Genomic DNA, 17,116 nt, shown 5'->3' on the forward strand with positions numbered 1-17,116 from the left:
TCATTATGGGCTGTAAAAATAGCTCATTCTGTTTTTTTCTTAGGTTTCCCTGTCAGGACTTGATATGTTAAGAAAATTTTCCATATGACAAATCTAAATTTGCCTCTTGTCAATTTTTGCCATTGTTTCTATTAAACTGGCCTTCTGGAGCTAAGCATAAATATCCTAATACTGCTTCTCCATATCAACTTTTCAAAATGCTTAGAATTGGCAACTTTATCTCTTTTCCTCACCATCAACTAAGCTTTCCAAGACAAAACAATCCTCTGTTCTCTGATATTTGATGAACTTGTAGTCTTTCAGTATTTCAGTTGCCTTTTTCTAGATTCTTCTTAACATACTAATATTATTTTTAAAATATGCCCAGAACTGAATGTAACAGGGTTTTGGACATATCTGAGTAGGGTATAGTGAGGCTAACACTTATTCCAGCATGTCTCTTAATACAACCAAAGCTGACATTAATTTTCTTAGCATCCATATTAGAATACTGATACATATTCAGCTTAACATCAATTGAAATTTCCAGATCTTTTTCTAGATGAACTGCTATCAAGCTATGCTACTCCTAATTTGTAATTGTGAAATTGATCTTTAAAATTCATGATTATGATATTTTTATTTGATTTCACCAATTTTCATCTTAATTGAGCCCAGTCCCCTAGCTTGTCAAAAGTGTTTTTGAATCTTCCTGGTTACCCAGTATGTGTTAGCTCTCATTAGCTTTGGATTGTAGATGTGATAAACATGATAGCTATAAACTAGACACATTTGAAATCTGTTAAACAGTACAAGTTGTCATTGATTTCCTAAGATTCTATATCAGATTTTTTAATGTAATGAAACATTATTGTTCTATGAGAAATGATGAGCAGGCTGATTTCAGAAAAGCTTGGAAAGACTTACAACTGATGCTGAGTGAAGTGAGGAGAACATTGTATATAGCAAAAAGCAAGATTGTGTGATTAACTGTGATGGACTTGGCTCTTCTCAGCAATGTGGTGATCCAAGACAATTCTAATAGACTTGGGATGGAAAATGCCATCTACATCCAGAGAGAGAACTATGGAGACTGAAGGTGGATTGAAGCATGGTATTTTATACCTTTTTGTTTGTTTGCTTTTTCTGTCTCTTGTTTTTTTTTTTTTTTTCCCCTTTTGAGTCTGATTTTTTTCCCCTACAATGTAAATATAGAAATATGTTTAAACGGATTGCATGTGTTTAACTTAATAACAGATTGCTTGCTGTCTTGGGGAAAGGGGAAATAAAGTAGAGAGGGAGGAAAAATTTGGAACACAAAGTTTTAGAAAAATGAATGTTAAAAACTATTTTACATGCAGTTTAAAAATGCTATTGAGAAAATTCTTTATGAGAACTCTTGTTTCAAATTGACATTGAACCATTAATGATTTTTCTTAGCGCTTTTTGAATCTTTTGATTTGATCTATAATTGTGTTATCTAGTCTTTCTCTCTTTATTTATTGGACAAGAACAATATGAGGAAACTTTGGTAGCTGAATGGAGAATGGACTGGAGTAAGGACAAACTTTAAACAGACCCGTCAAGAGGCTATTTCAGTAGTCCATGCATGAGATGTTGAGGGCCTGCCCCAGAATTGTTGCAATATCAGAAGAGAAAAAATGAGTTTGAATCTCATATTCAAGAGATGTTGCAAAGGTGAAATGATGGGCCTTGGCAACAGATTCAATATGAGGGTAAGAGATAGTGAGGAGTCAAGAATGATACCTAAGTTTCAAAACTATAGTATTGGGAAGAAGGTGTCTCCCTCTATAGGAATAGGGAAGACCCATTTATAATGAATTCTAGATATTTTCTTGAAATTGAAAAGCAGACTCATTGGTTTTAGATTGTAGAATCCATTCCATTACTTTTTTGTTATTGTTGTTGATAATGAAGATATTTTCCTTACTTTAATGTCACAGATCCCTTTGTCAGTGGTCTCTTAGATATCAGTGACATAGTTCAAAAAAGTTGCTGCCTCTGCTTTTTCTCTAGTGGCCATAGTGACTTTCATTCTAGGTTAATGTTAGTTATGATCCTCCAATTCTTTTAATTCCTTAGGTTGTCGATTATCTATTACTTAGGCTCATCAAGGGCAGTTAAGTGCTTTATTATTATTATCTCTCCTTATTTACCTTGGACATTGATTTCCTATTAGTTATTTTGGGGCTATTCTTTCTAGGCTAAAGATCTTTTATGTTAGAAAAAAGAGAAACTAAATAAGTTTTCTTTGTTCCTTCATTTTCCCTTTTACCCAATAAGCAGTCTCATCTCTCTTTTTACCTTCACTGTAGCTTTAAAAAACAGTAACACTCTTTATTGCCCTTAATTTCCCTTACCAGCCTCAGATAATTCTAAGCTGTACCCATATAGACATTATAATAGGATTGTGCCATGCTTTTGTAATCATCCTCTTCCTTCTGTCTTCTGACAGAACTTTTAAAAATATATCAGTTAAGTGAGTTCTATGTGTGAATTTTTTTAAGAGACCCATTCTTGATGCAAACCATTTTGGTTTTGAATGATGGGGGTAAATATTGGGAATTTGAACCTTTCCTTTCAGTTTTCCTGGAGTTAATTAATCCTTTCAGCTATCCCAAGGAGAGATGCAATTACCTTATCTCCATCCTTACTATTTGTTAACCATTGATTGTTAAAGGGTATTGGATAGAATGGCATCTACTAATTGGACATCCTTGGCTTATACCTTAGTTGGCTTTCCTCAGCCTAAACAATTGTTTGGATTCTATTTGTTTACTTTCTTTGGTTCCTAAAAAATTATTCCCTCAAGCATGATTTTGGAGAAGTAGTATGGAGGGAAGGAAGGGGATAGAAGGTACAGAAAGAGTAAAAATAAAATAAAATAAAATAAAGGAATTTGATACTACCTGCTTAAGCTTTTACATATCATATTAAATATTTGTAGATCTATATATACATAAACATCCACCTATCTCCTGGGCTCTATATAAAAGCCTAAATATAAAGATTAGAAGGACTATGATAAAATTGTGCTATTTTGGTCCCTTTATAAAGGCTTTCTTCTGAGGTATTATATCTGGTGTGTGTATGTGTGTGTGTATGTGTGCTTGCACATGCATTACATGTCACTGTACATGGAAATAATTTCTTGTATAGTTCTCTTTTCTATTTTTGTTTGAAATGATTAATGATTGCTGAATTCATACACAGAGCCCAAGTTATTATTGTCTGGCATATAGGCAGCTAATAAATGTTTGACTCAAATATAGTAATTCTGCCAAGATTATATTTTTGTTTTAAAATAGTCTTATTAATAGCATCTGGGCAATGATAAAGCACTGCTTCCACTAAGGTGAATAGGATGATCACGATTACTTTTGAGATTTATACTATAATTACATACTGTTATGGAAAGCACAGAAATAATATGACATGAATGTCTCTGCAAGGATCTAAGTCCTATAATTGCCTTGTCCTAATGACAAAGAGATATAGTTGCCTGTGATGACCCATACTTGTTCATATTGTCCAAAGCAGAGGTGTCAAACTCTGAACCAAATCAAAATGTAATTGGGAAGTGTTTATCAAAATAAGTAAAAACACAGTACAATATAGATAATTCTAATTTGTGTTTTTTAAAATCAATATGTGGTCCACAGGGATCCATTTCTCTTTGTTTAACACTACTTCTCCAAAAGACATATCTTGGGCTTTATGAAAAACACAAGTATTTGAAGAAAGAATTGATAAGATCCAGCTGTTATTTCTGCCCTTTTATACTTTTATTTTGAGATATTTTATCTTTATTTTATTCTCCTTAGATTATACTTTGAAATTTCTGGTTTTGACAATCACTCTTGAGAAATACAAGATAAGATAACATAAAGGTAGCTTTATCTCTGGTTGATTTCTTTTCTTTTCTTTTTTTTTTTAAAGAAGAAATACATTATCTTCTTATATTTGTCTTCATTATGCATCTTTTCAGGCTGCAAAGCTATACACAACTATAATTTTACAGAAGAAGCTCCTTCTCTGTGTGGCTATTACTCAGTTTTACACTTATATCTCTGATAACTTGCTCTCTTAGTATGACTCTCTACAAAACATTATGCTGGATGCTGAGAATAGAAGGATAAAAGTGAAACAACCCCTGTCCTCATGGAGCTTATAGTCTAGTGGGACAACATGCATATATGCAAAAGAGATAGAAGGTAAAATGGAGGCAGTTATGGATGGTTGGAGTAGGCTTCAGTTACCATAGAAATTGTGTCATTAGGACAGAACTAAAAGCCTTTTCATTATAATAGAATCTGCCTGATTGTGTTCTGTTGAAATAGTCTTTGGGAACTTAGAGCCACTTGCTTACCAAAACAAGGCATTTAAAAATTAAATTTCCTAAATTGTATTTTTAAAAACTAAAGTATTTTAAACTGAATTAAAATTTTCACTGTATAAAGATTCAGAGGCTTAATTAAAAGTGTCAAATATAATTCATTTTTCATGTGATAGCATTAAAAAATACTAATATAGTACATTTTTTTACATGGAAAATCAAAATGATAACCAATAACCAGAACTTTTTTTTATACTACCATATAGTGGTAATAGTTATTTATAATAGTGACCATAGGCCTTCAGAATCATGAACTAAAAATTAAATGATTCTCATGGTATTTGAATAATGAATTTTTTATTCCTACTTGACTTTGCCATCCCCTTAAGATAATCATTTTATAACCTTTTCCTTTTCAGTTAATCTTAAAAAGTCATTTTAGGTGATCCATGAGTATACAAGGGTATACTCAGGCCAGATGCGGCAGCTGAGGACATTTATTCCCCTCACCCAGAGATATGAAGTTTCTTTATTTAAAGGCCCACAAAACAAAAGTTTTGCTTTTACTATATAGTCTGGCCCTCCAACAGTCTGAGGGACAGTGAACTGGCCTCTTATTTAAAAAGTTTGAGGACCCTTGGAGTAATACTCTTGACAATAATAGGAAAGTTTGGAGGAAGGAACTCTTTTGGGGAAAAGAGAAATTATTCAGTTGAGTTCAAGATTTCTAAGGGACATCCATTTGAGATCCAATGAGCAATTGGAGATAAGATACTAAAAATCAAGAGAGAGGTTAGGGCTAAAGAAATAAACCTGAGAATCATCTTTATAGAGATGATTGAAATTATGGGAGCTTGATGAGACCACCAAGTGAAGTAGTATTGAGGGAAAAGATAGCCCAAGACAGAACTTTGAGGAACATTGATGATTGTCACTTGGATAAAGATGAAGTAAAAAGAGACCAAAAAGGAAATGTCAGACAAAAGGAGAACCAAAAGAAATTAGTGTCACAAAAGCCTAGAGAGAATTGGGTCAAGAAGATAGTGACAGTGTCACAGGCTGCAGGAAGATCAAGAAGAAAAAAAGATTGAGAAAAGGTAATTAGACAAAAGTTGCTGGAGAAAATGGAAAATATTATGGCAGAAACTAGGCATTGACCACACCTACATCCTTATACCAATATAAGGTTGAAATGGGTTCATGAATTAAACATAAAGGGAGATACTACTATAAGCAGATTAGGAGAACAAGGATAGTTTACCTATCTAATCTGTAGAGAAGGAATTTGTTGCCAGAGAAGGACTAGAAGATATGAAATGCAAAGTGGATAATTTTGATTATATTAAATAGATTTTGCATAAACAAAACCAATGCCCCCAAGATTAGAAGGGATGCAGAAAATTGGGAGAAAAATTTATATCCAAGGGCTCTAATAAAAGACTTCATTTCTAAAATGTATAGAGAATTAAGTTTATAAGAATTCTCCAATTGACATGGTCAAAGAATATGAACAGACAATTTTCAGATGAAGAAATTTAAAGTTATTTCTAGTCATATGAGAAAAATGTTCTAAATCACTCTTGAGAAATGCAAGTTAAGATAACTTTAAGGAACCACTGCACTCCTCTCAGATTAGCTAAGGTGACAAGAAAAGATAATGATAAATGTTGGAGGATATGTGGGAAAACTATGACACTGCCACATTATTGGTGGAGTTGTAACTAATCCAACCATTCTAGAGAGCAATTTAGAACCCGAAGGGTTATCAAACTTTGGATACCCTTTGACCTACTAGTAATATTACTGGGTTTGGATCCCAAGGAAATCATAAAGGAAGGAAAAGGACCCACATATGCAAAAATGTTTGTAGCAGCTCTTTTTATGATAGCAAACAATTGGAAAATGAGTAGATCTCCATCACCTGAGAAGTGGCTGAATAAGTTGTGGTATATGAAGGTAACGGAATATTATTCTACAAAAAATGATGAATAAGCTTATTTCAGAAAGTTCCAGAAAGATTTACATGAACTGATGCTGAGTGAAACAAGCAGAACCAGCAATATATTGTACATAGTGATAGCAAGATTGTGCAATGACCAACTATGAAAGATTTGGTTCTTTTTAGTGGTTCAGTGATCCAAAGCAATCACCAATAAACTTTGGATAGGAAACAACCACCTGCATCCAGAAAGGGAACTATGGAGAGTGAATATAAATAAACACATGCTATGTTCACGTCTTTTTTTTGTTTTTTTACTTTCTCATAGTCTTTCCCTTTTGTTCTGATTTTTCTCTCCCAACATGATTCATCAAGAAATGTTTATTTAAAAAGTTAATATTTTATTATGTATAATCAGAAAAAAATTAAACAACAAAAAATTAAGGGGGAGGGAAAAAAAGGAAAGCAGAAAAGGGGGGGAATTTTACATCCAAGGGCTTTAATAAAGGTCTCATTTCTAAAATATATAGAGAATTGACTCAGATTTATAAAAATACAAGCCATTCTCTAATTGACAAATGATCAAAAGATATGAACAGGCAATTTTCAGACAAAATTACAGCCATTTATAGTCATGAAAAAAATTATCTTAATCACTTTTGATGAGAGAAATACAAATTAAGACAACTCTTACATTATACACCTTCCAGATTGGCTAAGATGACAGTAAAAGATAATGATAAATGTTGGAGGGAATGTGGAAAAATTGGGTTACTAATATATTATTGGTAGAGTTGTGAATTGATCCACCCATTCTGGAGAGCAATCTGGAACTATGCCCAAAGAGTTGTTAAACTGTGTATACTCTTTGATTCAGCTGTGTCTGTACTGTGCCTATATTCCAAAGAGATCATAAAAGAGGGAAAAGGACCCACATGTGCAAAAATGTGTGTAGCAGCTCTTTTTATAGTGGCAAGAAACTGAAAACTGAGTAGATGCCCATCAGTTGAAAAATAGCTGACTAAGTTATGGTATATGAATGTTATGGAATGTTATTGTTTTATAAGAATCAGCAAGATGATTGCAGAAAGGCCTGGAGATACTTACAAAGCCTGATGCTAAGTAAAGTGAGTAGAACCAAAAAGAGCATTATACCTGGCAACAACAAGATTATGTGATGTTCAACTGTGATGGACATAGCTCTTTTCAACAATGAGGTGATTCAGGCCAATTCCAATAGACTTCTGATGGAGAGAGCCAAGTACATACAGAAAAAGGATTATGGGGACTAATGTGGATCACAACATAATATTTGCACCTTTTTTGTAATTATTTGCTTGCTTTTTTCTCTCTCTCTTTTTTTCCCCTTTTGGTTTGATTTTTCTTATGCAGCATGATAAATGTGGAAATATGTATAGAAGAATTGGACATGTTTAATATATATTGGATTGCTTACTGTCTAGGGGAGTGGATGGGGGAAAGAGAAGGAGAAAAATTTGGAACACAAGATTTTGCAAGGGTGAATGTTGAAAATTACCTTTGCATGTATTTTGAATATAAAAAGTTACTTAAATTAAAAAAAAAAACATGATTAGATTTTACAATGAATAATTCATTGTATATGGATTTGTCTAAGAGTTTAGCCACAAAAGAGAGGAGAGATATATAGGATGATTACTACTAGAGATGGACGAATCAAGTGAGAGTTTTGGTGTTTTTTTTTTTTTTTGAGGATGGAGGAAAACACATATATGTCTGTCATATTCATGGGATAGGGAAGCAGCCAGGAGATGGGGAAAGATAAAAGATATGTGAAAAAGTGGGAGTGATAAAGGAAGTCAGTCTGTTGTAGAAGATGGGATGGAATATAATCCCTTGTTCTTCTAACGAATTTGCCTTGGCAAGAAGAAGGAACCCTATTGAATATTCTGATTGGACATCTTATAGGGATCTAAGAATATGTCCCAAAATGAACTCATTTTCCCTTTCTTTTCTTCTTCCCACCCCCAGCCATTCAAACTAATTCATCTTCATGAATTTTATATTGCAATCATTATGCCTTAACTTGCTATTTCTCACATAGGATGCTCATGCTTTTGAACAAGCTAACCCCATGTCCTGAATTCCTCATTTCCACTTCTTAGAATCACTGACTTTCATCAAGACTTAACTAAATACCACTCTGCAGAAAGTCTTTCCTGGTCCCTCTATTTGCTATTATATTCCTATCTGTTACTTTGTTCCTATTCTATGCAAAATTTGCTGATACTTTTTTTTCAATTCAGTTTAATTTTCAGTTTCAAATTCTCTCCCTTTTTTCCTTTCCCCACCTATTTAGAAGACAAACAAAACAAAACTCATTACAAATATGTAGTCAGGCACAACAAATTCTAGCATTAGCCATCTCTCTCCCCAATCCCAAAAGAAAGCAAAGAAAATCAGTCTTCACTATCCGTCAACTATTTCTAGAGGCAAATAGTGCGTAGTTTTGTCTACTGAGAAGCCTCCTCAGATTCATTCTACTAAGGTAGTACTAGTGTAGAGAATTGTGGATAGAAGGTTTGTAATTACAGTTGCACCTCAGAATGATATTTGGCCTCAAGGCCTACATAGCCTGTAAATGCAGTGGCATACATGTTTAGACCTACATGTTATCTCCCTCATTAGAGCATAACTGCTTAAAAGCAGAGACTGTTTTAGTTTTTTTCCTTTGTATTTTCAGTACTTACCAAAAATGCTTGCCATCAAGTACTTAATAACTGCACATTGATGAACTGTATTCTTATTCCCATTTTGATAGAGTTAATACAAGAACTACATTTTGTATCTTATTAGCTACCTCTTCTGATCAGTGGAAGACAATAGAATTTCCAGTTGATGAAATCGTACCAGCTTGTATACTAGAAATTATAAGTCCAAGCTTGTTTTATGCATTACCAATTGAGAGTAGAGGTAAGAAACTAAATTTTGATGTCTAGTATTTTTGAGAGTTTATTTAAAAATTTGTATAGATAAAAATACATATACATATATGCACATAAACTAGACACATACACATATATTATACATACACATGGCGAAATCTGGGTTATTTTGTATTTTTTACTTGTAATTTTGCTGTGCCCTGAATTTTTAGAGGAAAGAAATTTGCCATAATTTGCCTATCAGTAATTTCATTTATAATATAGAGCAAAATGCACTTGACTGGTTGTTTCTAGGTCAACACATCAACCTTATTTCTGTGTAATATGTTTATGATATTATACAGTAATAATGTTCAGAAATTTATCAAAGAAACTTTAAATTATGTTCAGTGTTCTAAGAAAGGAAAATGCATATTTCAAAAATATTTTCAGCAGTCAAGGTTGAAATGAAAAGGATTTTCTGATTAATCAAAAGACATTTGCCTGAGAATTTTGATTAATCAAGGTTTTACAATATCTAGTGTTTCAAGCCAATATTTTCTAATTTAGCCATGAACATTTTATTTCTATTCATACCTTTCTACTTTGTACATCAAAGTTTGTTTTCAAAAGATTTGAGTATTTGGATGTTAGCAGTTAGATAAATCTAATCTGGATGGAGTTGATTTTTAAATTGTTGTAAATTAACCTTTAACTAAGGTCTTATTTTTAAAAAATAATTTACAGTTATAAGCATGATGAAAGCTAAAATTTGCTTTGTACTTGATACTATCTTCTTGACTAATAGTACCCTTAAAGTGTTCATAAAAATCTAAGAACCAAGAATTCTCACAGCCCTGAAAATAACAAGCCAAAATAATGATTAATAAGTTTTTTTTAAACACTAACTACACAGGACATATATTATACACAATATGTGTGTGTGTAAAAATATATATTTATAGTTGTCTACACTTGAAATGATGGATTAATTCACTATTCTGATTAATCTTGATTAAAATGTAGTGTGTGCAAGCCAAAACTGCTCCCAGAATAACTTTTTATGTTTTAAGCAGACCAAGAAAAATTAAATTTGATGACAGTTAAATTAACAGACCATTGCAACTCTCAGAAAAATAGAGCACTCTTTAAACCAAGAATTGGAGATGTGTGCTGTGCCAGATTCACAAGTAAGAATCTTTCCATTAAAGGAGTTTCTTTTTATTTGTGACTATCAACTTGAAATATTTTTAAGTGCTAAGCTCCTAAAGGTAAAAGGCTCTGTTCACTTTTAGTTAGGTTGTTTAGAAGAGTTTTAATAAGTCCAAGGTCATGGGTATGGTTCTAGCATATGGAAAAAATGTATTTATTTTGTGACTAGCTGTTTCAGAAACCTGTGCCTTTGGTCACAATTGGAAGTTTGGCAAGAATATATGGTGATTTGTACAAACCCTTTAATTCTTCTAGAAACACAATTTGTCAATGCCCAACTTGTGGTAGGTGAGAAATGACATTTTTAATATATGATGGTGTTATGTATATGTAAGTAATAAAAGATGTTCCACGTCATACTGTATACAATGGAAAGCAGTTGATTTTATTTTAAAAGATTGAAAGGGTAGAGATACATAAACAGATTAAAATAATCATATTTAAATGAGCCAATATGCTGTATCTTTTAAATACAGGTTTTGATCAAAAGCATGACATTCAAAGTGATGCTTGTTTTTTGGGTTTTTTTAAAATGGATTAGTGCATTCCAAGTTATCCTATTGCTTGTTGACTGTATTTTGAGTTGTTAAAAATGCTGATTAAAAAAAAAAAAAAACAAACCACCTGGTGGTTTGAAAAAAAAAGGCTGTAATTATACTTCAATTTGTTTTTTAAAAATGAAAATAAACAATTTGAAAAAAATGAGAGTAATCTTTTAAACTTCTGAGCTATATATGTGTATATATATGGAGAAAAGCATAGAGATTGGCTTATCTCTCAAAGTTTAGGAAAGGCAAATAATCTTATTTTGCCTCAACTTGCCATTGTCTACATATACATTTAGTAACATAACAGAGGATGAAACAGTTTTGATATGGCAAGTTAAAAGTAAGGAAATAATGTAGCATTTCTCCTTCCTTTATATAGATTGAAAATTTTTGAATGATTAAAGACCAACTTTCAAGGGATGAGAATATTAAATGTAATTTCTTATTTGAGGTCTCATTTTTTAGGTGACAATTATTGGTACCGTGCTATCATCCTGAAGATCTCAGAATCTGAGGTAAAAGTACTCTATGCTGACTATGGAAATATTGAAACTTTACCTTTTTCTCGGATTCAGCCAATCACTACCAGCTATTTGGAACTTCCTTTTCAAATAATTAGGTGCTCATTTGAAGGTAAGATTTTAATAATTATTTTCCAAAAATGATTTTTTTTGTAAGTTTGTCCCATCTTGTTGACATTAATATGTTAATGTTATATACAGTATATACCCATGTTTAATAATGAACTTGACTTGTCAGTGAAAATTTGAATGAGATAATAAGGTTTTTTATGCATATAAATAAAGGTCATTTTGGGGGATATCTCAGTTATAGATCCAACTAGATGAGATTAGACCAGTTAGATGATTTTCTTTTGGAGAGGAGCCAGATTTATTATTAAAGCTCTCTTTCCTTGGAAAATTGTACATGGAAATGGTTTTGTAAACCTAACTAAAATATGTTAAATTTATTTTGACCTTCACCAGTAGATTCATAAAAGTACCAAATTTCATCATTTTGATAATATGTAATAAGAAAAGAGACTATAAGAATGCTGTCATTTTTGTCAACTAATTATTATAACTAATTTTATTTCCCTAGGAATAATGGAATTGGAAGGGGGATGGTCTCCATTAGTGCTAGAGCAATTAAAGAAACTTATGTTGAATCAGAATGTCATGATTTCAGTAAAAGGAATCATTAAGAATGTCCATGCAGTGTCTGTTGAAAAACGTTCTGAAAATGGTACTATTAACATAGCTGATAAGCTAGTGATGGAAGGTCTGGCAAAGCACATTGCAACTAAAAATCAGAGTGTTTTGAATAAAGGTAATTTCCCCTAAAACTTAAAATTGCATTTTTAGAATGTATTTTTTAAAAATAAAAGTCAGTTGAGTTTTGCCTCATATCTTTTTTTTTTCTTTTAATGGAGAAATAACTGAAGTAGAAGCTATGTTTGTATTCTGGGTATTTTATTTTTGTTGATTTACTAAATAGTTTCTTGTATTTCTTTATAGGACAGACTAATTGCTGCTGCATAGAGTTAAGGAAACAAGTAAGTTAAATCTTATTAAATTGAAGAAGAATTTCACAAATTTTTAATAATAGTGAATATAAATTTGTCTTTCATACCCATAGGTGGAAAAACATGAACAGATACTACTCTTCCTTTTAAATAACCCAACAAATCAAGATAAATTTACTGAAATGAAAAAGTTGCTAAAAAGTTAAGTATGTTAAATGACATGTGATTTATTTTTTGTATCTACTGAGTAAAATCATAGTGAAGTATATATTGTTGGAATGTATCTTACTGAATAATATTTTGGAATAACTTTATTCCAGAACCTAAATTGTCAAGAATCTTGTTTCAGATTATCTTAATTTTTATACAATGATATCTGTTACAATTTGCTACTATGATGAAAATTCTATGTAAGAAAAGTTAGGGTTGTAGTAGAATTTGCTTAATATAACTTAAGTAAAAATTAGTTTTTTTAAATGTACACCTTACTCATGAGTTTAGTTGCATCATGTGCCTATACATATAAATTTTAAAAGTGAAATCTTATAGTTCACTTTTATAGAAAAAATTTTACATAGATGTTTATATATACATTTTTTTATAATGGAAGTTAGAAAGCACATGGAGGTAACAATTTATTTCATAGCAAAACAAATCTCTATTTGTTATTAAACTCAGGTTTAATAAATTTGCAAATCTAGGCAGTCAACAAATGTTGTTTGAATAGTGTGGTGGGAGTTTGTTATAATTTTTGTTTGCTGGCTTCATTTTGTTTTCTTTTTCATAAAAACTATCCAAATTCTAAACCAATATAGTAGATGATTAATGGAATATAAATGAAATTTTAAGATTTTTGTTTTATTTTGTTTTTTACCTAAGATCATAGGATCACAGATTTTATTATATAATTAAGGGTTTTCAAGTTTTGAAAAAATATTTCATTTCTGTATAGTTGTAAAATTTATCCTGTTTAGGGTCTTGCAGCTAAGACATATATTAAAAATCAAAGCCAGCTTCATGAACACTTCTATTGATCCATATGACTATGTATAACATAATGTTCTGCCACTAAATCACATTAAAACTTTAAGCAAGTCATTTAACTTCACTGTATCTCAGTCTTTTCATGTGTAAAATGTGCTTATCTCACAGAGATGTTGTGAGGATGAGTTCTTAAAACAATCTATTTAGGTGGAAAATGGTGTGTATTTTCAGTTTTGTTAATCCTTAAAGGCAGCCTTTTGACAGGACTGGTAGAAAACAAGAAATCTGTAATGGAACACTGTCCTTCAGTACGTCAAAAGAGCTGTGATTTCATCGGTGTGGGTACTCAGTCAACTCCTTCATGTTTAGTTAATGGTTTCATATGTTGCTGTGGCCAAAAAGGTCATCACCTTGTGGCTGTGGTCTGATGATGAGTCTTCCCGAACTTAGCTAGGCTGGTCCTCATGGTGATAACATTGCTTCACAGGGCCTGAACTGGAAGCCTTTCCAGCTTGTGCTCTGCTGACATAACTTTCAAGAATCCAGGGTCACTTCTGTGCCATGATACAGCATGGAAGTGGAACTTTAATGGAGAATATCCCTCCATATTCAGTGAATACATCTAGGATTTCATCTGCCCACCGGATACAATATTAGAATAACTTTTTTAGAAGAGATCAATGTCAGGACATTAAACCAAGTACTGTGCTATGAAAAATGTTTACTTGATTGCTAAAATATACTTTTTCCTTTCTATTCATTATTTTTTTCACCCATTCAGAGCATATCTTTGGTGGATATACTGATAGGTTTAAAATATATTATGAATGTTTTCTAATGGTTAAACAAATTTTTGAATTTATGTTATGGTATAGTCTATATTTTGGGGTAGAGGGTGATAGAGGATTTCATTAATATATGTACTTGAATTGAGAATAATTTTTATAAATATTTCATTTTTGTTTCAACCTTTTCAGTAAAATAATTGACCAAACCAAGAGAGTGCTGTGGTGATTAGAACACAAGTGGTACTGCAACCTGGCTGTCACCTCTCACAACTGGTGGAACTATTACTGTGAATATATGCACCAATATAAACTGTATTTACTTTTGTTTAATCATGTGTAAAGGTGGAAACTTCTATTGTATATCAAATATAAAGCCATAGTAATGGTATATTGGAATTATTTTCTAACTGCATGGAAAAATATGTCAAATTGTATAAGCTACTTCACTTAGACAAACTGATTTCTGTTCAGGTATGCTTGTTTATGTTCAAAATATGGAGGAAAAATGAATAATTTGAGAACAGTAATAAGTGATCCTATTATATTAATGCATACATAAGAGCTGCAGATTTCTGTTTTATCAGAAATGAAGTCATTACAAGAAACAAACACATTAAAGTGGGAAATAAAAATGGCTAGCAATAAAATGTAGTGGAATAAAGCAGTAGAGGGGTCTAGATTCATTTAGGAGAGAAAATTTAAAATCCTTGTATTCTGGGTTCTACTTTCCTTAACCTCTCTCCTTTTCCTTTCACGCAGTTCACTTCAGTCACCCTCCTTTTTCTTTCCCTGTGTGGTAAAATGTCTATGTGTCTCTTCCTCCCAGAACATAATAACCATATAATGTATCTTCCCTTACACTCTACTAGTACCACTCTCTCTCTCTATCCTATCTCTTCTAACTCCAAACTGACCTGTTTTTACTATGGCATTGGTATACAACATCTTTGCATCATTTTCCTCTTTTTCAAACCTGTAGCCATTCCATCAATGGTAAGTAGAATTTGATTCTAAATAGCATTTACTAAGCTTTGAAAGAGTAAAGCAGTCGTCCTGATAAGAGTATAATGATTTCTTCAAAATAGCCCAGTTGAGAGGATTTTAAAAATTTCCACGAAAACAAAGGCATATTAAGCATGTTCTAAATTCTTATTCTGCCAGGGCAACTCAGTTTCCAGAATTGTACTTTGTATTTTCTCCTTATAGCCCATTACAATTTTGGAAAAGTTCAAGTCGTGAATTCATAGTAAAATCTATTCAAATTTGGGACTTAAAAGACTTTTCTCCTTGCTTATCATTATTCTTCAACTCTTATTATGCATTGAATATATATTTTTCTCTGACAAACATTACTTTTCTCTTCTACTAAATGTTAAAATTCTGTCACTTTGTCTAGTTGTTCTTATCTCTGCTCTCTAAATAGACTTATCCTGTCCTACTTAAAGAACTACCATGTGCCAGTGTTTTTTTCATTTCCTTTTCTTATTTGAAAATAGGCTGAAAACAGTGTTTTTTACTCAATTGTGTTTACTATTCATACAAATTCCAACTAAAAATATTTCCTGAAGCATTAGTGAGGTATAAAAACAATTGAAAATATGGAATCTCAAGTGAGGGCTTCTTGTAACAAAAAAAAGGGGGGGGAGTCTATAAAATGTGTAAAAGTTTTAATAAATTAGAAATCTTTCCTTGTAAAAAAATATTGTGGTAGCTTAAAAGATTTTATTTTATAGTTAGGTTCCTTACCTAAAAGATTTTTGACTCTTCTTTATAAAAAACAGATTTATTTACATAAAAATCTAAAGACTATAATTCCGTCTTCATCTATTTTTCCCCTAACAAGTTCAAATCACAGGGAGAAAATATGAAAAAAAATCTTTCAAAAGAAAGTTAACTTTGAAGTGGGTTGGCACCACATGTATTAATAGCACAAAGTAGGTGTTATTTCAAATAAAGGTCAGATCCCATTATGCCAACTTCAAAGGAATACACATCTTAACTCTGTTGTTGTACTGGAATTTAGTTGTATGGAATATTGCTTGAAATAAGTGAAGTGGGGTAATTACTTGTTATCTTGCTGTTTTGTTATAATGGTTATTTATGACAGTTGACCTTTACCAGTAGAACTTTGGTTTAAGTTTTCTGTAAAAGATCATTTTTGATCTTAGTATTCATTTTTCTGCAAAGAATTTTTAAGAAGGGTGACAAATGATAGACAAGTTTGGCCTTCCTGCTTGCATTTATGCTCATTCTACATGCTTATGTTTCAAGGGCTATTGAATCCAGTGTTGTTGGAGTAAATTGCTGTGTAAATAACTAGTGCCTATTAATCATTATTTTGTTTTGACTTGTAATTATTTTTTTACTCCTTGATTTTGATGATAGTTTTTGTTAACTTAAAAAAAAAAAAACCCTTTAATTTACTTAGTGTCATTAAATGTTCTGCTGATATTCTGGTTTGCTCTTCTATATTTTGTGGGGGAACGGATCTTTTACCAACCAAATGCAGGTGGCCAGAATAATGTAGTATATATACCCTCCTCTTCTCACATGGAGAACACAATATGTTCAGAAGGGTTTACAAATATAGTAAATGCTAATAACTGAATATTGGATTAAGGGTTTGACTATATAGCAGTGTGACCTTAGACAATACATTATTTCTTTGTCCTCATTTCATGAAGAGAGTAAGCTACGTTTTATTCATGACATGGACATCACAAAAGGTCTTTGGGGACAAAAAAAATCTCACTGTACCTCATTAGATGATTCACAGGTGAGGTGTCTTTGAATAATTGAAGGAACAAATTTCATTTATATTAATTTAGATTTTTTGAGTCCAGAAGGCAGGGATTCTTAACCTGGAGTCAGTGGATAGATT

The 17,116-nt window shown here is 31.8% G+C and overlaps 1 protein-coding gene across 1 annotated transcript in view; it reads left to right on the plus strand.

The window, feature by feature from the left end:
• Positions 1 to 16,686, plus strand: part of TDRD1 (tudor domain containing 1) — a 63,967-nt gene extending 47,281 nt beyond the window's left edge. Inside the window, exons 20-26 of the mRNA XM_051973815.1 lie at positions 9,111 to 9,227; positions 10,255 to 10,368; positions 11,404 to 11,571; positions 12,040 to 12,267; positions 12,456 to 12,493; positions 12,577 to 12,664; positions 14,425 to 16,686. Coding sequence (XP_051829775.1) covers positions 9,111 to 9,227; positions 10,255 to 10,368; positions 11,404 to 11,571; positions 12,040 to 12,267; positions 12,456 to 12,493; positions 12,577 to 12,664; positions 14,425 to 14,432 — 761 coding nt within the window. The 3' untranslated portion in view covers positions 14,433 to 16,686. The remainder of the gene's footprint in view (positions 1 to 9,110; positions 9,228 to 10,254; positions 10,369 to 11,403; positions 11,572 to 12,039; positions 12,268 to 12,455; positions 12,494 to 12,576; positions 12,665 to 14,424) is intronic.
• Positions 16,687 to 17,116: the final 430 nt, after the last annotated feature.

This window comes from Antechinus flavipes, chromosome 2 (assembly GCF_016432865.1).
Source record: "Antechinus flavipes isolate AdamAnt ecotype Samford, QLD, Australia chromosome 2, AdamAnt_v2, whole genome shotgun sequence".
Taxonomy (NCBI): Eukaryota; Metazoa; Chordata; class Mammalia; order Dasyuromorphia; family Dasyuridae; genus Antechinus; species Antechinus flavipes.